Below are 23,085 nucleotides of genomic sequence, written 5' to 3'. Positions count from 1 at the left end.
TATATTTGGGGGTATTGTGTGTGTGTGCGTGTGTGTGTGTGAGGTCAGTGGTGAATCCAGACTAAGCAATCAAAAGCAGTGGGTGGATGGTAAAAGATCCTCTTGTAACATCATTGGCAAACACTGAAGACTGTTTCCAGGCATGTGAGACGTATCCTTCTCACGTCATCAGCCAACTGACGTCATATAGGCAACAAGGAAAACTGATAATGTTGTGGGTAATAGATAAGTCATTAAACATGTGCAAGCAGCCTATTACTTGCTGCTGCTGGGACTTCATCTTTGACCAAACTGATGATGATGGTGTTTTCTTTAACTTTGTTTCTTGTTTGGATTGACAGAACTGTTCTGAGAACTGCAGCTCAATTCATTCATTCGTAAGTATATCATAATGTTCTGCATGTTTTCTCTTCACAGAACTCCACTCGTTCTTTTTGGCATCCTCACTTTTTGCCCTGCCATGAATCAAAGACAATACTCTGAGTCTTCGCTGACTCTTTTCACTTTGAACTATTGTCCATCTTTAATTTTTCCCTTTATTTCTGGGAATACAATGCAGACATCTTTGCCATAGCACTCTGTATTATGCGTTTAAAACTGCTCTATTCTGCAGTGTTCACACACAGTGTCAGCGCCTAGCATTTACCACTTCCTCTTTACTTGCTATTATCTGATCTGAATCAATTTCAGTTATTCCTGCATAGCTTTGTTTGACTGGTAAATGCAGTGTGTTTTCTAATCCTTTCTTACAAATAATGCATCTTGATCCAACTCCCTACATGTGCATTTAACATCCTAGTAAATTAATTAATTTGTAGTGTAGTAACTCTTAAAATAAGATAAGTTATAGCTTTAAAAGAAAAAAAAATACTTAAAAAGTCACAAAAGTGTCATTTTAAATTAGAAGGAATTGATAACAACAAACAAGACACCTCAGAAGGGGGAGCTGGTTGAATGAACTGGACTTAATATTTGGTCAAATGTTGACCTTATCTCTTCATATTATCTCCTCAGGATGGAACCTGCAAGTGTTTGAACCTCAACGAGTCCCAAGAGGTAAGTAGTGTGTGTTTTTGTGTTTGAGTATACGAGAGAGAGAGATGATTATCATTATTAACATAATGGGAGTTTGTACAGTGTAAACCTCTTATAGTGATCTCATCTGTCTGGTTCAAATTGATCACTTTAAGAAGATGATTTGTACAACAACTTATTTTCATGCAGATTACCTATTATTTAATTGACATTTGTATATATTTATTACATGAATACAAAGGTATAAAACAGACAGCCTTTGTATTTACTGGCTTGCTGCTGTTTGGGGTGAGGCTTTACCAGTTTTAGAAAATGTAGCTTTTTGAGTAAGTAATTACTGGTATTGCTGTAAACTTTTGTTTTAACTGTCTTGACATTTTAGAAAATGTACCAGAGAAAGTCAGATGAAATAAATTGAAATCTTAAACTCTGAGCATCCAGCAAAGAGATAGGCCATAAAACATGTTTCATTTAGTTTAGATCAAAGACAGGAAGCAGATAAGAACCTCTCAGAAGTCCTGTCCGCATTGTGTGATTAACCAGTGTGTGAAATACATCGTCGAGGACCTTGATTGACACTTGAGACCTCCTGTAAGCCTTAATTGCCTCTAATCATAAGATAATGTGTCACATGCAACTGTCACTAAAATGTATTTTAAAAGCATACTAATGCACAGCAGTTTTCATAATTCAAACTGCAAAATTATTTATTTATAAATATGAACAGCGAGATTTTCTGCCACATATGACATAGCCTGCCAGAGCTACAACAGTGCCCGATTTGGAATCAATTTGGAAAACTTAAAATGAATGTGACATGAATATATTTACTTTGACAATTCAACATTTTATCTGGAAAGGACTTATCCAAATAGGTTGTGGCATTGGACTGCAGACACTTGAACAATCTGAGCACTCATTAATATATATTATCAACCTTTTCATCAGTTAATTTAGTAAGCTTTGCAAGAGTTACACAGTTACTGTGTCAACATTTTGTAACAACTAACATAAGAATGACAGTAAGATCTTAAAAGATTGTGGTTTGGGTTAAAATAAGTACATGTACATTTGTTCCATCATTTAAAGGTGCTAAATTCAATATCAAGAACATTAATCTGAATCAGAACCGTTTATTGCAGCAAATAGCAGCAAACAACTATTTGCTATGTCAAGATATAGTGGAGTAAACTCCACTTAGCAGAGAATAAAGTTGCTCTCCATCTATGTTGTTATAGCCGGCCGGCCGTGTGTTCTTTTAGTGCATCACTGGTTAGCTCATTGCCCCCGCTCTGCTTTGCGCTCATGCGGCGGTTACAGCTGCTAACTCCGTCCAAACCAACCGCCAAGGCCTAGTAAACCCTCTGGTAAAAACTGTTAGCTCTGTCAACACTTTGACATTGTTTGCACTCTTAGCACAGTTAGCACCATTAACTGTGAGCTGACAGCTTGTCGTCACCATGTTAGAGCCATTGAGAGGATATTACAATTCAAATCCTGTAATTTGCAACTTTAAGTATGTAAATTACGTAACAAAAGTAAGGAGAAATAAGTCAACGTTAGCTTGGTTTCACACAGGACACAAGCAACTGTCTTCTGGGTGAAAGTCCTATGTTTGTTTGACCGATCCATCAACCGACAAGTTGGGAATAAGAACTGGCTGGTATAAGAGATAGTGCTGATTAAGATTGTGTGCTATGCTGCAAGCCCAAAATATATATGAAATTGGATTTATTTTAGTGAGAATGTTTTCAAACTAACACAAATATATTGAATCCCATTTCCACCAATAAAAGTAAACGGTTCAATGTCATAATTTTTATTTCAAATTGATCTCATAATTCAACTTTTAAAAAAAGAGTGACATTTTAATTTATTAAATCGTGATCTGGTTTCCCTAATGATAGCCACAGCCATGTGCAGTACCAGACACTCAAGTACTGAAATGCTGCTCCTTTTAAATAAAGCAAGACAATAAGCAAGCTATCAAATGGCTCTTGAATCAACTAAATAGGCGATATGTGGGCATTCATGTGTTCTGACGTTTCTATGTCTGCCCTCTGGACAGGAATGTGCCTCTCCTGGTTATGCTATCAAAGCCCTGCAGTCCCTGCACAAAAGTATTTCCCATCAGGAAGCCATAAAGCATCTGATCAAGGCACTGACAAAGTGGAAAACCTTTCCACAGTGTTGGGTAAGTAATCATGGTTGAGGATTGTGTCTGCGTGTGAATATAACAATACAAGTGTTTGAATGGCTGTGAATGTGAATTAATTAAGTCCTGATGGGCAGGTGAGGTGGTACCTTGTATGGGAGCCCTGCCATCAGTGTACAGATGTGTATGACGGCATGAAGTGTAAAGCACCTGTAAAGTATGGTTTACATTTTGTACTACCTTGCCTTCATGATTTTGAGACATTCATTTGGTAAAGGTAAGTGGACTTGCAATACAAATGCAATTCCATTTGCCATTTGCATTGGCTATCAAATCTATCAAATCGTTCTTGTACTATAAACCTGTCAATGTTTAAATAAAAAATTAAATATTAAGAAGATTTAAAAACAATGAGAGTGGTGAGACTGAACCATACTGTAAATGTCCACTAAAAACAAAAAAATGAGCTGAAGGGTTGCAAAATGACTTAACATTAATGTCCATGTGCTTCTCTCTTCAGGAAAATATGACCTTATGTTCGTTGCCTGTGAACCTCTCACCAAAAAGCCTTCATAAGAAACTGGAACACCTGGCACAACTGAAACGCTCAAGTAAATAACCTCAGTTATCTGTGGTTACCTGTGAACCTGTTTCTGCTTCAGTCATTCGAATTCATTTACATTCAGCAATGACAGATTATTCTGCAGTCATCAGTGTGATCATTGTATGCTTCAAAGCATATTTGTCTGACTTTCTTAAAGTATTTTATTCCAGCTGGTTACTGAACAGATGTTCTCACGATTTATGAAGCATAATTTGGAATAAGAATGGACAGTTCTTTTGGTGGATTTTCACTCATATAAGAAGCTAAGCAAGTTTTAAAAAAGAGTCAGAAAAATGTGTTGGACAGCTTTACATCCAATTGATTAAAAAAATGCTTGCCATGTAATTTATTTAGGTTTTTAGTCAGTTGTCCAGATGGATCAGAATGAGTAGCCTGGTTTCCTAAAATTATCTTCCCATACAACAAAACTGCATTGCCAGTTACATTTCAAAGGATCCCTGTTTCCCCCAGATTATATTTGTGATTAGAAATACATTTCTAATCACTAACAGGAGGTTGGGTGGATGGATAAAAACACAAGACAACTGTTGGTGTCTCGGAATAAACCAAAAATCAAGTTTGACTTATCTTTATTCATATCTTAACTTAGATAATGTACCAAACATACTTATTTCGTAGTATGTCTAGGAAAAGAGTCCCTTGACTCACATGACTCAAGTGACTAACGACACTAACAACGCTTTGCGTGACTTACGACTGATATAACAAAATATCAATGTTTTTATTTTTATTTTTTATATTTTTAAAGTCGAGACTTAGTAGTCTCAGTCGTAGCAACACCTGAGCAGAATCAGATAGTAGGTTAAGTTAAATGAGTACATTATTAAATGAAATAAATCTGCAGTTATAGGTAAGGAATAACTCAATAACTGATCACGATCAATTCATCTCATGAACATGCATCATATATTTGATTATCATACCTCTTAGTGTGCTGCATGATTAATATTTAGATGTATGATAAAAGTACTTTTGTGGATTAGAAATGGTGTTTTGACAATATTGATGCTGCCCATGAAATATAATGTATTGTTTTGGACCTATTATTTATGTTATTTATTATTAATTTATCATTGTGTTGGGCGTACGTTAATTGATTTAGCTTTTCATTATTTGTCTCCATATGGGTGTGGAAAAACAACAGTTGAATTTATGATAATAAATAATGTTAATTAAGCTGTATAAAGACTGAACAGTAATGTACACAGATCCATGTTATCAGGTTCTACCACCATCCCACCTAAATGACCATGTCCTTGTTAATTCTTCTGGGTTCTTATGTAACTTTTCTTTTCATTTTTTTGTGTATCGCTTTGTCAACTCTTACTTAGTGCTGCATCAATAAAATTATTATTGTCATTAATCCAGTATGTTGGTTCTTTGGTATATTCCTTTTTACCCTAACTATAATTTATATGTTGTAGGAGACTATTACAGCTGATCTCAGAAGAGAATATATGTTAATTTGTATGCAATTATTTATGATAATAATTGAATGGAAGTGATCATTCTGATGGAGACTGCAGCGTACAGAGTGCTGCAGGAATGAGTTCCCTTGTCAATGGGGGTTTTAAAGTGTTTTTTTAACATCCTGTGGCTAAATGAGACCACAACATTTCATCACACCATCTACAGTAAACAACCTTCACAGCCTCGTTGTGTATACTTGCGCTTATGCGACCGTGGTGTAGTTTGTTTATGGCCTAACATTAGCTTTTTAGTTTTGCCTATTGCATTATGCTTTGTAAATCGTAACAGTGGTAAAAAAGGTTTAAGTATTATAAAGGTTTTTGTCACAGAGCTTGTTTTCTGCAAAAATCTACTATACAATGGAAAAAGCCCATTGGATTTTTGTCGAGGGAACCAGTAGGTTGCTGACTTCTGGGGTTGACCTACCAAAGTACCCAACGGCACTCCAATATCAGAGGGCGTAAAAGGAGGAAGTCAGCCGATGGAGGTGGTTGGGGTGGATGTACCGGTCCAATAAACACAGGACTGTTGTTCGTGTCTAGAAGTCAACATTCTGTCAAATGACTTAACTTACAACACATAAGTTACTGAACAAACTACTTACTCAAGCCCTATTTGTGATATCTTTTTTTTTTACTAAGTCATTTTTTTGTCTAAACCTAACCAAACTGTGAATGTTTAAATGTTAATTTTATTCCTGCCAAGCAAAACATTGCCAGGTCAGGGGCAGGAAGCAGGGGCAAGGAAACAGGGGCAAGGGCCCAGGAGACAGGGCTGGCTCCAGACACAGCCAGGATCAACGGACCCTGTGAGGCGTGAAGGCACAAAGACTCCGGGGAAGAAGTATAATTAGTAATGTGCAATGAAGTCCAGAAGGAGAGAGAGAAGAGGATGAGAGGAGCTCAGTGTATCCTAAGATGTCCTCCAGCAGTCTAGTCCTATAGCAGCATATCTAGGGGCTGGACCAGGGCAAAGCTGATTCAGTCATAACTATAAGCGCTATCAAAAAGAAAAGTCTTAAGTCTACTCTTAAATGTGGTGACTCCAAAAAAGAGGAGCTTGATAACTGAAGGCTCTGGCTCCCATCCTACTTTTTAGGACTCTAGGAACCACATGTAGTGAGCACAGCTCTCTAATGGGGCAAAATGGTACTGCAAGCTCCTTAAAATATGATGGTGCATCACCAATCAAGGCTTTGTAGGTGAGGAGAAGAATTTTAAATGTGATTCTTGATTTTACAGGGAGCCAGTGCAGAGCAGCTAATACAGGAGTCATGTGATCTCTTTTCTTAGTTTTTGTAAGTACACGAGCTGCAGCATTCTGGATCAACTGGAGGGATTTAAGAGACTTATTAGAGCAGCCTGATAATAAGGAATTGCAGTAATCTAGTCTAGAAGTAACAAATGCTTGAACCAGTTTTTCTGCATCGCTTTGAGAGAAGATGTCTAATTTTTTTAATGTTATGTAGGTGAAAAAAGGTAGTGCTAAGGCAGAGTTAAAGGATAAGTCCTGATCAAAGATAACGCCGAGATTCTTTACGGTGTTGTTGGATGCCAGGGCAATGCCATCTACACCATATCATTAGATAATTGATTTGAGGTGTTCTGGACGTGGTAAAATAACTTTTTTTGACATCAGGAAGTTGCAGGTCATCCATGTTTTTATGTCTCTAAGACAAGCTTGAAGTTTAGCGAGCTGGTTGGTTTCGTCTGGTTTAATCGATAGATATAATTGAGTATCATCTGCATAACAATGACAGTTTATGGAGTGTTTCTTGATAATATTGCCTAATAGATCATCAACTACTGAGGTCTATAGGAATACACGGCTGCACAGAGCTGTGACTGTCAGCCTGGCTACAGTGTTAAAGAGAAACCTGGGGTTGTTCTTATTTGCCTTGATTGATGAGTAATAGGCTATTCTGACATTAAGGAGGGCTTTCTTATATGTTTTAAGACTATCTCGCCAAACTAAGCAAGATTCTTACAAATTAGTGACGCCATATGCTTTCAAGCTTTCGCGATGTTTGCAGGTCTGAGGGTTATAACATGGAGCAAACTTCCTTAGAAGGGCAATCTCATAATTATAATGCATTTTATTTGTAGAGAGCTTTAAAAAAAGGTACTCAAGGCACTTTACATGGTAAAAACAGAAACAATAAAATCAACAATGTACGTCTTTAGATTAAACCTGAGACTAACAGCCAACAATCGAGCGTTAAGTATTACACAGAAAATAAGGATTTTCTACAACACGTGGTGTTTTTTTGTCAAATCTAAGTGCCAATCGGCTCTCTGATGTGGCGACAGCCATACGTTTCCCATCATGCACTGGGCCACGTAGTTGGTAGAGCGCTTACTGCGGCGCCTGGCTCTAAAATCTGCGGCCGCCTTGCTCTAATGAGATTAGCATTGACCATGTGTGCATGACGTCGGGATCAAGTCGGGATCAAATCTAACCGGTATGCTTTGCGTGCCGATCGATTCTGCGTAGGACCGGTTCAACCTAGTGTCAAACCTTCTCGTATACAGTCTCTGGTCAAAAAGAACCGGACTAGACATTATTGGTGTGTCTGTCATGGCGTTCTCGCTGGCACGGTGCTTGCACAGCCACCAAGAAGCGAAGAGGACCAGGCCTGCTCTTTGCTACTAGGTCTGGCTGTGATGGTGTTCTGGTTTGTACAGCCCTATGTGACTGAGGTTAGCACAGCACCGGCGGTCAGCTAGACAGAGGTGAGGGTGCTTCCCATGTGAGGTCTGCCAATTTGACAACATTTTTTAACCTGAGACTAAGAGCCAACAACCGAGTGTTCAGCTAATGCAGGGGTGACCAAACTGTCTGTGGGCCAATTGCGGCCCTCGGCCCATTTTTTATTGACCCGCAGCAGATTCAAAAAATGTAATGGAATATGCACTTGAGTGTTTTGTAGTTCTTAGGGTAATCACTAGATGGAGCTACTGTCTTCAACAAGTCATATTATCCGCAAAACAAAAAGGCAGATAAGGTTTTGCCACGGATGACCAAAAATGTCAGAACCAAAGAAACGAAAGATAGCAAGTGAGTGTAGAACATTTCAGACATGGTGGAAAAACTAATATTTGTTCAAAGAAGTCAAGAGGAAGTGTGTATGTTTGATTTGCAATGTAACTGTTGCTGTGATGAAATATTATTATGTAGGACAACACTACGAAACCAAGCATCAGACGTACACTGGTGCCAAGTGAGAAGAGAAAGTCAAGCAAATGCCAACTTGCCTGCTAGCTCAACAATCATATTTTTACCGTGAACAAAACACATGAAAATACCACTAGCCAGCTGCGAGGTCTCTCATCTCGTAGCGCGACACAGGAAACCTTTCTCAGACGGCGACCTTAAAAAACAGTGCCTCACTAAAGTCGCAGGAATAATGTTCACAGAAATGATGCCGGAATTCAACAACGTGAGCATCTCCAAAAACACAGTTGTGTGGCGAATCCGAGACTTGTCAGCTAATTAATTTGCGTATGACGAGAGCACAGACGCCACAGACACCGGGAGAAACCCGTAGATGACAGCCAGGAGCTTGTTACACTGGAGCCCAACATGGGGCCTGGACTCCTTCCTCATTGGTACAGCCTCCTTCGCGATGCCTCCTACATGACGGGACGGCCTCCTTCCTCCATGGTCCTGCCTCCTGCCATGGCTCTGCTGATGCCCCTCCTCCCTATCTCCTTCTATTTACATGGATCGTGGTTATCTGGATCGTGGTCCATGCCTACTACTCATTATTCATATTTTCTGTCATATTCATTGCATGTGTTGTAACTCTGTAACTCTGTTCATCTGTACACATGACATCGATTGCTTCTGTCCATCCGGGGAGAGGGATCCTCCTCTGTTGCTCTCCTGAAGGTTTCTTCACTTTTTTCACTGTGAAAGTTTTTTTTCTATTATTTGGGAGTTTTTCCTGATCCGATGTGAGGTCCTGGGACAGGGATGTTGTATGTGTACAGATTGTAGAGCCCTCTGAGGATAAGTTGTAATTTGTGATATTGGGCTATACATAATAAACTGAATTGAATTGAATGAACACATTTTCACATATCTGTGCTCAAGGCTCGATTGAGCACAGATATCAGATTGAGCCACAGATTGAGCCACAAATCGATGTGCTCGATTTGTGGCTTTGTGACTTGTTGTATTGTTTAATGACGTAGCCACTGATCTCTGCTGCCCTCTGTAGACAGAGGGCAGCAGAGATCACTTCTCTGTAGACAGCATCTTACAATACACTTCTCCAAGACAGCATCACAGAGAGAAAGAGAGAGAGAGAACACGCACACATGCATGCAGAATGTTGAAATACTGAGGAAGTAGCAGTAATATAACATCAGAGAGAAAAAGGGACATTATCAGCAACCAGTTATGCAGCCACCAGCCAGAAAGGTAAGATACCATAGACTACTGGGCAAGAAGAGTTCATATTTATGTTGAGAGTGTGACACTATGTGTCTCTACTCCACTACTTTAATCTCTGCTCCTCTGGCACACCGTCCTTTTAAATTTAATAATTTTCCAATTAATACTTATACAACAATACATGCATTATACATAGTATCCTTCCAAGAGATACAGTAGGTGATATATTGATGGAGTATATACTATATTATATACAAATTGCATTTGAAATACTTTGTTTTGGATAGTGGATGCATTTTCTGTGAAAGCATCTGTCTGCAAGTATTGAAAAGGTATTTTGTGAATGCCAATAACAGTACATGTACCGAAACTTCAAGTATTTGTTACATGTTCTAAATAAATGTACTCTACAAGCTGAACGTGTATATTTTAAGACAGTTAAGACCTTCTAACTTTTGAGACATTACATCTTGCACACAGTTGGAGTTGGACTTATATTATAATTAATATTACTAAACATTTGTCATTTTGCTTTAATTTCTGACTTTGATGGTGAATAAGCAATTACAAATTGTTTGTGTTACTGGTAAAATGGAAATGGGAACATTTACAATTCCAGGAGCACAACAGGAAGTTTCAAAACCTTTACCATAAACCTTTTTAGCAATGTTTTTGTATGTTGTTTTGAAAGCTTTATGATTGATATCACCTCTCAAGAAATTAAGAATTCTTACTCTTAAACACTACGTTTGAATATCAATTAAATGAACACCTAACACTGGTTGACAGAAAAACTTATTTTTTTTAAAGAGAACTTCAATATTTCAAATGATGAAAGAAGAAAACAAATGTTCTTAGGATGTGACTGTGAATATGTTAAGAACGCCTAGGTTGGCCTTTGATTTACAAACTTCTACCATCAGCTAATACAATGTTGTCATGGTAGACATTTCCACGTCATTAGAGAAATATTACAATTGTAGCGTAGGTGTAAATTATTACTTAATGGGGGAAACATTCCAGCCAGGTGTTCCAGTTCCAGGCCCCTGATATTTTTTATGCTGGCTCACTGATGGGATGGTAAATGGAACAAGGGCGTATTCAATGTCATTAGTTACACCTGTGCTTTTTTTAATGTCAAAGGTCTGCCATGAAGTCTTAATGTTGTTTAGACTGAAGAGCCTATCCAATGGCTTTTTAAACACCTCTGTAGAATAAAAAAGTGTGGTGTAGTCATAATACGAAATTAAATGGGTGGGTTATTGTTTGTTCTTAAATGTACTTTTTAGATTAAAAATGTCAGTCCTGGTGGGTATTCGAAAAACAGTGTGTGTTAAGAGGTTCTCTCTGGAGTATTGCGCTGTGTCTGAAATTCCATACATAATATTTTCATAATGTTCATAATAGTTCCATTTCTTGTTTATAAGCCATGGAGAAAAACAGTAAGGGCCTGTGTCCACATATCATCTTTTTCTGACAGAAGCTATGTAGTTCTACAACACATGGTTTCAACTAAAAAGCCCTCCGAGCACTTTAAAGATGTTTCTATGACAACAATGTCTCAAGGATTCAAGGTTCAATAATTTTCATTATGCAACACAGGGATGCACAGTGCAATTATGTTGTAGCCCATTTGTGACACAACAAATGAAAAACGAAACAAAAACAGTAGTACATTCCTGGAGAGCATTTTCATCCATCCATTTTTCAGCTGCTTATCCAAGGTCGGGTCGCAGTGACAGCAGTCCCAGCAGGTCGACCCAGGCTTCCCTCTCGCCCACAACATTTTCCAGCTCATTCTGGGGATCCCGAGGCATTCCCAGGCGAGAAATAATCACTTAAGCGTGTCCTTGGTCTTCCCCGGGGTCTCCTACCAGATGTATGTGACCGGAAGTAGCGTCTCAACTCCAAGTTCCCTCATAATGTCTGAGCTCCTTACCCTATCTCTAAGGCTGAGCACGTCCACCCTATGGAGGAAGCGTGTGAACGTAGACCGACCAGTAAATTGAGAGCTTTACCTTCCGGCTCAGCTCCCTCTTCACCAAGACGGTCAGGTGCAGCGCCTGTTTTACTACTGCAGCCGCATCGATCCGTCAATCTTCCGCTCCATCCTACCATCATTTGCGAACAAGACCCCGAGATACTTGAACTCCTTTGTTTGCGGTAGGCTCTCTGTGCCCACCTGGATCGAGCAATCCACCGGTTTCCGGCAGAGCACCATGGCCTCAGATTTGAGACTCTCATCCCCGCCGCTTCACACTCGGCTGCAAAACGCTGCAGGTCACAGAGGAGACTAACAGGACCACATCAGAGAGGCAATCCAGAGACCCCCGAACCTGACGTTCTCTGCCTGCTGGCTGCACCTAGATATCCTGTCCGTGAAAGTCAGAAACAGGACCGGTGATAATTGGCAGCCCTGGCATACACCCACAGGAACTTGTCTGATTTATTACCGAGATTACGAACACAGCTCTTACTGCAGGCGTACAGAGACTGGATAGCCTGTTGCAATGGATCTGGCACCCCATACTCCCGCAGCACCGCCTACAAAAACCCCAAAGGGACCCGGTCGAAAGCCTTCTCCAAGTCTACAAAGAGCATGTAGACTGGTTGGGCAAACTCCCAGGACTCCTCCAGTAGTCTTGCGAGGGTAAAGTGCCGGTCCCCTGTTCCACAACCGAGAGGAAATCCGCACTGCTCCTCTTGAATCTGAGGTTCGACAAACGGTCGGAGCCTCCTTTCCAGCACCCTGGCATAAGCTTTCCCCTGGAGGCTGAGTAGTGTGATACCCCGATAGTTCGAGTACACTCTCCGGTCCCCATTTGAAGATAATAATAATAACTTTATTTATATAGCACCTTAAAAACAGGGTTTACAAAGTGCTCTACATAGAAGCAAGGCAAAAACATTTCAGAAATAAAGGAGGCAAAGGAGACCATGGCATATAGGCAATGAACACAATAATGGAATAGAAAAATACAAATACAAAATAAAGCAGAACAGACTAATTAAAATAGGGGAAACAAAGAACTGCATGAAAGCAGTTCTATAAAATGGGTTTTAAGAAGTGATTTAAAAGAAGTTACTGATTCTGCGAGCCTTATCCCCTCAGGGAGGTCATTCCAAAGTCGAGGGGCTCTAATGGCTGCAGATGGGAACCACCACCCCGGTCTACCAGTCCATGGGCACTGTTCACGACCACCATGCGACATTGAAAAGGCGTGTCAGCCAAGACAATGTTCAGCGCTTCAGCATCTTAGGGCGGTGACGCTAGCGTCCCTAGAGCTAGTCTATGCTGCCCCCTGTCGGCCCGCCGCCTGGTCTACATAGCACCCGACCCTGATTCTTATCCCTGCAGGTGGTGAGTCCACAGGGTGGCTTCTCCATAATGTTCCTTTGGGCAAAAGCCCGGCCACCAGACGCTCGTCAGTGAGCTTCCCTCCTGGGTCTGGTTTCGGGATGGTGTCCCGGATTTCCTGGTCCGGGCGAGGTAGCTTCATTCTGCGGGCCACTATTCATCAGGTTTTTTTTAACCACTCATAGTCTGGGCTCTCCCCTGAGACCTGTTTGGACTTACCAATCCAGAATCGAATCCTCTTTGTCTAACCCCAAAAAGCTCTTCTCTATTCTTCTACCAAGCCACTTTGTTGACTACTTCACAAAAAAGATAGACGACATACGCTCCTCATTTACTAATCCATCTTCTATAACTACACCTCCAGTAACTTCATCTTCTTCCCCCTCGTTTTCCTCTTTTATCCCCCTGTCTCCCAATCAAGTTCTTACCTTGGTAACCTCTGGCCGCCCAACCACCTGCCCCCTTGACCCCATCCCGTCTCACATTCTCCAGTCTGTTGCTTCTGACCTTCTTCCCTTTCTCACCCATCTTATAAACACCTCCCTCTCAACCGGCTGTTTCCCTAACTCTCTGAAGGAGGCAAGAGTCAACCCTGTCCTGAAGAAACCTACTCTCGACCCGTCTGAAGCCAATAACTACAGACCTGTTTCTCTCCTCCCCTTCCTTTCCAAAACTCTAGAGCGAGCTATCTTTAACCAAGTCTCCTCCTATCTCCACAGTAACAACCTTCTAGACCCCCACCAGTCTGGATTCAAGGCAGGCCACTCAACAGAGACTGCCCTCCTTGCTGTCTCTGAGCAGGTTCACACTGCTAGAGCAGCATCTCTCTCCTCTGTCCTTATCCTTCTAGACCTTTCCACTGCCTTTGACACAGTGAACCACCAGATCCTTATTTCCTCCCTCCAGGACCTGGGTATCTCAGGCACCGCGCTCTCACTCTTCTCATCCTACCTCACCAACCGCACTTACCGGGTAACCTGGAGAGGATCTGTGTCTGAGCCTTGTCCTCTGACCACTGGGGTCCCTCAGGGCTCAGTCCTTGGTCCTCTTCTCTTCTCTCTGTACACCAACTCTCTCTGCTCTGTCATTCGCTCGCATGGCTTCACCTACCACAGCTATGCTGACGACACCCAACTGATCCTCTTGTTTCCCCAATCTGAAACACAGATAGCAGCACGAATCTCTGCCTGTCTGACTGACATCTCTCAGTGGATGTCCGCACACCACCTGAAAATTAACCCGGACAAGACTGAACTTCTCCTTCCAGGAAAAGGCTCTCCCACCCACAACCTGTCTATCATCTTCAACAACTCAGTGTTGGCCCCGACTCCAACTGCCAGGAACCTCGGTGTGACACTCGACAGTCAACTCTCCCTGACTGCCAACATTACCGCAATAACACGCTCCTGTAGGTATATGCTGTACAACATCAGGAGAATACGACCTCTTCTCACTCAGAAGGCGGCACAGGTCCTGGTCCAGGCTCTGGTCATCTCACGGCTAGACTATTGCAACTCCCTCCTGGCAGGTCTACCTGCTAATGCCATTCGACCTCTACAGCTCATCCAGAATGCAGCTGCTCGACTGATCTTCAACCTCCCGAAATTTACCCACAATACTCCGCGACCTTCACTGGTTACCGGTGGCCGCCGGCATCCGCTTCAAAACATTGGTACTTGCGAACAGATCAGGTCCAGTCTACATCCAGGACATGGTCAAACCGTACACCCCACCTCGTTCACTTCGCTCGGCTTCTGCCAATCGGCTTGTAGCTCCGTCACTGCGAGCTAAACACTCAACAAAGTCACGACTGTTTGCTGTGCTGGCTCCTCATTGGTGGAATGAGCTCCATTGACATCAGGACAGCAGAAAGTCTCTATATCATCCGTCGCAAACTAAAAACACATCTTTTTCGACTATACCTTGAATAGGGAAGGTAGCGCCGTAGTAGCACTTTGGTAGCACTTAAATGGCTCTTACTGATAGCACTTTGTAGTTTAACTTTATTGAAGAAATTGTACTTGCTTGATTCTTGTTGTTCTGAGTTTGGACTCATGGTTTAATGCACTTATTGTAAGTCACTTTGGATAAAAGCATCAGCTAAATGACATGTAATGTTTGCCTTGGGAGACCCTACCATGGGCTATTGCTCCAGACAACATAGCTCCCAGGATCACTGAGCCACTCCTCTACCACGTTACGGTGGCAACAAAATGGTCACTGACCTATCACTGCTTTGATCCATCTTATTTTAACTACAGCTTCAAGAACTAAGTAACTTTGCTTTCTAGTTATGTAACCATAAATAAGCCCTCTGTTTGCTTCTTATGTCACTGATGTAGACATGCATCAGTAAAATTAATGTGTTCTGTTCAGTGTAGCTATATTGTAGTTTCATGCAGGTTGAGTAATGGTACATTGCATAATTAGTTTGATAGTATGAGATGTTATCAGTCAGTTAACAAGATGTTGATCAATACCCAGTCTAATACTGTTAATGTTAATAGTCACACAATAAGGCAGGTAACATGTACAATTTCATTTACATTTATAGTATATTGTGCATTTAACCAAAAACTTAAATGAGACATTGTGGTTATCTAACTTGACATTCGTAAAGTCCTGTCTTCAAAGATGGGCAAAATATCATATTTTGTAACCACTCCCACGTGACACAATGTTTTAGCTTTCTTGCAAACAAGAGTTTGCTAAATGTGTAGCTTGTGTTGTCACATTTGTTTTATGCTACCTGCTATGAGTTTTTAGAATGATCTATAAGCGCATTATTTCTCAATAATAGACGAAGAGAAACAGTGTTTCTTCAATTTATGAAATTATTTGATTATGTATTTTACTAACTACAGAACATTAGTTGCGAAACAGTATAACAGCAAAAAGATTACTGACTGAACAGTGTTGTTTGCTAACCAATCTTGACTGATGGCTAGTAGTGGAGGAAGTATTATAGAATATATATTGAATACTTATTTTACTTCTAAGGAGGAGTAGTAGCAGGAAATACTTTGTTATAAGTCCTGCATTCAAAATGTTTAAAAAGTCGTCAAAATATCCAAATTAAATACTGTGTGTGTGTGTGTGTGTGTGTGTGTGTATGGGCGTGCCTGTGTGTGTGTGTTTGCGTGTGTGTGTGCTTGTCTGCGTGTGCGTGTGTGCGTGCATGTGTACATGCTTGTGTACGTGCTTGTGTACGTGCGTGCATGTGTGTGCGTGCACGTGTACGTGTGTGCGCTTGCCTGTGTGTGCGTGCGTGTGTACGTGCGTGTGTGTACATGTGTGTGTGTGTGCTTGCCTGCGTGTGCGTCCGTGTGTACATGCTTGCATGCGTGTGTATGATCATGTGCATGTGTACTTGCGTGCGTGTGTGTGTACGTGCAGGTAAAGGAGAGCCAGCAGGTGAAACTGCTGTTCTCAGAGCAGCTCAGCAAATTGCAGACAAAACAACATCAGGACACTGAACTGCTGGAGGAGATCAGGTACAATGTTTACCAGACTATGGACATCTGCATGAAATCCTCCCGTTGTGAGACAGAGACAGAGGGCCATATGCAAAAAGATCAATGGAGAGAGTGAGAGCATGTCAAATGGCGTTTGATGCTCTGATGATGCTCTGCGTTGTTATTCCCTGTTCCCTAAGGACGTTCAGTAAGCAGCGAGCAGCTATAGAGAAAGAGTATGGTCAGGTGAGTACCCATAAACTATTCTAGTCCACTATTAGTCCTATGACTGGAACTTTTTTTTTTTTTTTTACTGGAAATGCTGATGATTTATTGATTTGAGGTCCCATATCAGAGCCTGAGTGCTGTGTTGTTGTTTGTTTCCCATCTGACTCAGTGTGCGTGTTGGTATGTTTCAACATAGATGCCTCTCTTGATAGAGATTATTCTCTATTTTTGTATTTTTGTTGTGAAGTTACTTGGTGGACTACGACCCCATTAAAACAAATCTGAACTCTCTCTTTATTGTCAGTCTAGAAAAACAAGATGAGGAGTTGCCAGGAAAATGAAAGAAGGAGCACTGCACAAAGACCAAGCACAGACACAGAGAAAGACAGGGCAGCACAGGAGACACATGGAAGTGCATACTGGTGTTCAGCTGTGGCTGACCAAACTTCCTCTCTTGAGTTGTGGCTCAGTGATAGAGCGGGTCATTCTTCAATCTAAAGATTGGTGGTTTGATTCCTGTTCGATTTCCAGCTCCTTCAGTGTCAATGTGGGCAGGACACTTAACCTCAAATTGCTCCAGAACAGTGTGTGAATGTTGTATCAATGTTAGATACTCCAGATAGGCAGGGGGCAGGTAGCTCCTCCCATCATTGTAAAAATGGTGTACATGGGTGAATGATGACATGTAGTGTTAGAGAGCTTTGAGTAGTCGGAATAATAGAAAGATCTATACAAGTACAGTCTATATCAAATATATTCTTTGATGCACCACTTTTCTCAAGTCCATTTATTATTTACAACTACAGTATTTTAAGTTAATTGATAAGTGATCCCATATTTTACATGCAATCTCTTAGCTGGCGTTCCAAGTTCTTACGTTCTCAGGAAAGCTCTAAAGAGCGTGTCATGTCTTGTTTGCACAATGGTGAAGAATGTTTAACATATGTGTGTTTGAACATATGGCGTGTTTTACGGATCTGGTGGGGACATACATCTGATTACACACCAACAGTGTGGGGATTAGCCTTCCTTTTGAGGACAAAATGCATGTCCCGATGACAATAATTATACTTTAGGGTGAAGACTTTTTGATTTAAGGTTGGGTAAGTGTTAGGATTAGGCTGGTAGTTGTTATGGTTTTGGTTAGGATAAGTCTACAGGAAATTAATGTAAGTAAATGTACATGTCCCCAAATGTCATGAAAACACAACTGTGTGTGTGTGTGTGTGTGTCCACACTACTGTTCACAAATGCATACCAAACTATAGTATAAATACTTGCAACTAGCCAACTCTAGCTTTGCAGGAATGTAAACACGATCTACAGATCACAGTTGTTGAATGCCTGACGCCTGAAATGACAGCTGAAAGGTTTTGATTTTTGGTTATAAATCAAAAATATTGTGATGGTGTGCAGCTACAAAAATCTGGAACATAAAACAAAGCCAATTTAATCATGAGAATAGCAAGTCAAAGAAGTAACAAAATATACAAATAACGCAATGTACACAGCTTCATGCAAGTTTAGAGACAAAGGGGTCAGAATGAAATACCATGAGAACCAAACATACTTCATCACGAGACCTTGCTAGTTGTTGAATGTAAATACAGAATAATGCAAGGCATTTTGGAAACTTCACATAACATCATCATGAGCTTATTGGACACCATTTATGAAAAAGCCCACAGGTGGCACCTCCGTAGTTACATTTTGCAGTCTTTTCTTGAGGTTGTGATCCGGAGGCAAACTGTGCATTTTCAGGCTCTTCAGAGATTAGCAGTCCAGTTCCAGAAAAGAGACTGGCAACGAGGAAATACAGATGCCATCACATCTGGGTAACTATACACACACACACACACACACACGCACACACACACACACACACACACACACACACACACACACACACACACACACACACTGTACCTAGCCTTCTTATTTAATTTTTTTGAGGATGACTTTATTTATCGAAACCAATCAATAGACTTGTTGCTTTGATGTCATATTCAGTAAGTATGGAACATTGTTGTTGTGTAAATATAGCATGTATCTCTTCCACCCCCCCCCCCCCTCCCCCCCCACCCATATTTTGGAACCAAAACGCCTAAAATGACAAACCCAAAATAAAATGGCTGTAGCTTCTGAACCACTCTGACTATATGCATCAATGAAGTCTTTCCAGAAAGAAAAACCCCTAAAGTGTCATGAAGTAAATATTTCAGTATAAATAACTGCCTGTGGCTGTATCTATTCAGTTTCAATTCAGTTTATTTTGTATAGCCCAATATCACAAATTACAAATTTGCCTCAGAGGGGTATCTGTACAGGTAAAGGACAGTATAGGGCTGGAACACCGGTATTAACAAAAATCAATTGAAAAGTTGTAAATTGTTGTAAATTTGTGGTATTTGGAAGTAGCAGACAGTCAGTTACGCATGACTGTATACCTCACCAGGAAAGAAGTCTCCTCTCGATGTATCGCTAACTGTTACTAATGAAGTGCAGTCAAATAAAAACAAAGCAAATCATAATTTCCAGGGTCAGCATGGATAGCTCGGTCTCCTGGCTTCAATAAATTACTAGTCAGAGAACACGCAACGCTTAGCCAGATGCTAATATTGTACAATATTGAAAACAGGCATCATTATGATTGCCAAAGTAATTTTTAGACACAGATACACCATAAAGAATCATAAAATCAAAACAACTGACTGAGCTTTTAGAAATAAATTTATAGTCAGTTATTGTCAGTCCATTTCTGTGTGTGTTTTCAGGAGTGTGTTTGGTGTGTGGCGGTCAGTGGTAGATGTTACAGCTCAGTCTGCTGCATCACGACTGGCTGCTGCAGAGGAATACCGCCAGCTGATTGGACAAGCATCCAGAAGTCATCGTAATGCGAAGGACATCCGAACTAAGAGAGTGAGAGAGCTGCATACAAATACTTATTGACATACTACACTTAGCCGGAAATTTCTACGAAAGCACACTGATGGTCGAATGGATATTTTTGCTGTCTGTGCATTTGTGTGTGTACGTGTAAGGGCCTGGAGCGGCTCCAAAGGGTACAAGGGGAAGTGGTGGATGCAATGCAGGAGCTCCACAGGATCAAGAAGAGCTACCACCAACACAGTCACAATGCCAATGTTGCTAGAGAGAAAGCTGCTGATGCCCAGACCAGGTAAACCAAAATGATGACGTAACACATGAAAAAGATCAGTGGCTTCATAATATTCATAGTGGTAATAGACACATTTTGTTAATTATTACTCAATCATTACTCAACCTCAACTTTATGCAAACCCTTACAACTTAAAAAGTCCGCAAAACTCACTCAAACTAGGCAGTGTGATAAAAAACGGGTGGTTCAATTCAATTCAGTTTATTTTATATAGCTCAATATCACAAATTACGAATTTGCCTCAGAGGGCAAACTGCATTGCTTTTTTGTTGCTTCAAATGTTTTCAGAAACATTTTTCATTTACTGTTCAGGTGTAAAATGAGAACATTTGTGATCTGGCTGCCAGATTTAAATCAGTCAAGCATGAAATTAAAACTAAGCCTTGCCCACCTGCCGGAACAAAACAGAAAAGCAAAGAACGACAGAGGACGAGTAGTTCACAGTTGTTTTATTAGTACTGAACCAGGGGTTGGAATGGTAAGGCCCAGAGTTTGGCATGGTATGCGGGCTGGGCAGAGTGGCAGACGGCCGGTGTCGGGAAGGTCAGGGAGAATCCGGAACACGCAATTACCAATGGAAGCACGGAGACATAAAAAAGGTAAACAAAAAGGACCATAAATTACATTTACACAACAAGTTAAGGATTAAAGATGGCACATGAAAAAACACACAAATCAGAGGAACGCAAGCAGAGATCTGTCAGGATCTGGAGTTGTGTGTCTTGTTTCCTGTTTTATTTTGAAGTCTCCGTCTCTCGTGTCCTCTGTTTCCCTGCACTTCCTGTCCCTGTGATTGTCTGCCATGTCCCTGATTGTTTCCTCCTGTGTCTAATCACCTGCACCACGTCTTTCCTCTTTGTCAGTTTGTCTTGTTTTGATCACGTGTGTGAGTCCGTCTTTTGATTCTTCTGAGTGGAATTATTCTTGAGCAATAAAGTTATCTTTTACCAAAGTTGTCGGTGTTTTGGGTCTGGTTCCTGCGGCTACACCCATGACGAGATTATATACATCACTGATTTATTCATCAAACATTTTGTTTTGTTATTGAAGCTGTTTTAATAAAAAATAGTAAATAGATTATTTGAAATGACGTCTCATCTCGTGAGGAAAGAGCCTGGAAGAATCAGGGAGTAAAAAGTATAAAATTAATATCCACTATATTTTTTTATGTTGTCATGGTCACTTGATATGTTGCAGCAAAGTGCTGTCTCATTCGTATTCACACAATTTCAAGCCCTTACAGCCTCACACTAAACCATTTAACAGGTAACGTCAGTAACTTCCTGAGGATTCAGGAGTTGAGGCTTTAGTGGGGACATTGGGACTAGGCCTGGGCCAACAATCAGGTGAGGACTGAGGTGAAGAGCTGAGGTAGATAAACTGTGGGGCTTGATGAGTGGATGGGTTGGATGGGTTGCATGTGTGCCGGTTAATTGGCAGCAGGAGGGAAGGGAGAGCCACACACACACACACACACACACACACTTTCACCCAAAAGTGTGTGTACAAGCAGATATTTACTGCCACTTGCTTAATAGTGGAACACTTGATGGATGAAAGCAGCAGGAGGTCGGTGCTCAAACACAGTCAAAGTTGATGGACAATGTTAAAACGACTGATGTTGAATTTGGATGTTAAGATGTTGGCCATATTATCTGCCCATAGAATTGTTTTTGTTGCTGCTGTTTACATTCCATATAATGCAAAATATAAAAATGCTCTACAGGAATGTACTATTGTTTTTGTTTTGTTCGTCATGTGTTTGTTGTGTTATAAATAGGCTACAACTGAGTTTCATTGTGCATCCCTGTGTTGCATAATGACAATAAAGGGTCCCCTCAAAAAAAATGGAGAGAGTCTACTTGGCCATTTGTTATAAAGTGATAAATTGAACATGACATTGGCTACTTATTGGAATTAAATTATGTTACTAGTGTGATCTAATTTAGCTCTATGCCAAAACATTAACATTCAATTCAATTCAGTTTGTATAGCCCACTATCACAAATGACAAATTTGCCTCAGAGGGCTTTACAATCTGTACACATACGACATCCCTGTCCCAGGACCTCACATCGGATCGGATAGGAACATCTGAATAGCCACAACTTCCTTGTGAAGTGTGTTCTCACTTCTGTTTTAGAAGGATCTGCGATTACTTGCTTTGCACATATTGTGAATCTAAATGGTTACTTTCTCGCATTATATAAAAAAATGTTTTTAATAACAATAAAGAGCTCAAAAACAGTTCTTTGGAAGGAAAAGAGGCGACAACAGTTTATATAGTTAATATGCTTATAATTAGTACATATAGAGATCAAAGATCTGAGGTAAACAGTAAGTTCTGTAAGTCAGGCCTGACCAGGCAACACTGCCTGCGTGAACAGCACATGTGCATTGCGGAACCTCTTGCTTTTTATTTTCGATGACCATGTCAACATGTTAGATCATCCAGAGGCTGTGTCTCTTCTAGAGATGTAAGCTTTATTTTCTTTGCAAAAGTAGACAGTTAAATTATCTTTAGACAGTATATTAACATCATACCAGCATCATTCTATGTCTGAAGAAAAAAATTATTTAATTTGTTTTTAACTCAACACTACCTGTTTCTGTTGCAAAATAATGCCCTCTATCTGATTATCTAGATTTGTTGGCACAAGGCTTTTATTCTCAAATATTTGCAGGACGATGTTGTGGAAAATACAGTAACTTGCGTGGCAAAAAACAGTGTTTATGGCCGTTGATGAGGTACCACTAGTTTACCTAGAAGGATGTGGGTATACTCTTTATACCTGCTTATACCTTCAACTAAATACTGGAACAGAGCTTTCACATATTTCAGATAGTGTGACAAAACTATGTATTGTGTTATTGTATTTTATTTTATTCTTACATCAATATGTTTTAACTGTGTCTTCCAGAGCCAGAAAGAGTGAACATGGGATTTTCCACTTTAAAACAGGACTACATAAGATGACCACGAAGGTATGAATCTGAAATTAACGATGTTAGAATAGTTGTGTAATTGTCCTACATAAAGGTAATGATACAGAACAAAATACGATAATAACATACTGTGCTGTTTGTCCCCAAATGGAAGTTTCAGTCATACAATTTAATTACATTACATTACATTACATGTCATTTAGCTGACGCTTTTATCCAAAGCGACTTACAATAAGT

General features: G+C 40.5%; 1 protein-coding gene and 1 long non-coding RNA gene across 2 annotated transcripts in view; both read left to right on the top strand.

Annotated features, from left to right (window-relative positions):
* The first annotated feature begins 235 nt into the window (after positions 1-235).
* LOC117737665 lies at positions 236-5,073 on the top strand. The gene is made up of 4 exons (XR_004610055.1): positions 236-377; positions 1,015-1,056; positions 3,104-3,229; positions 3,711-5,073. It is a non-coding gene; the product is annotated as an uncharacterized LOC117737665 (long non-coding RNA).
* A 4,531-nt stretch (positions 5,074-9,604) lies between these two features.
* Positions 9,605-23,085, top strand: part of LOC117738066 (F-BAR and double SH3 domains protein 1-like) — a 34,038-nt gene continuing 20,557 nt past the window's right edge. The window contains exons 1-7 of the mRNA XM_034544360.1: positions 9,605-9,710; positions 16,438-16,535; positions 16,697-16,742; positions 18,486-18,559; positions 19,499-19,643; positions 19,766-19,902; positions 22,824-22,887. Of these exons, the coding sequence (XP_034400251.1) occupies positions 9,690-9,710; positions 16,438-16,535; positions 16,697-16,742; positions 18,486-18,559; positions 19,499-19,643; positions 19,766-19,902; positions 22,824-22,887 (585 nt within the window). The 5' untranslated portion in view covers positions 9,605-9,689. The remainder of the gene's footprint in view (positions 9,711-16,437; positions 16,536-16,696; positions 16,743-18,485; positions 18,560-19,498; positions 19,644-19,765; positions 19,903-22,823; positions 22,888-23,085) is intronic.

The sequence above is a fragment of the Cyclopterus lumpus genome, chromosome 10, assembly GCF_009769545.1.
Source record: "Cyclopterus lumpus isolate fCycLum1 chromosome 10, fCycLum1.pri, whole genome shotgun sequence".
NCBI classification, from domain to species: domain Eukaryota; kingdom Metazoa; phylum Chordata; class Actinopteri; order Perciformes; family Cyclopteridae; genus Cyclopterus; species Cyclopterus lumpus.
This window is presented reverse-complemented; position numbering and strand designations above follow the sequence as displayed.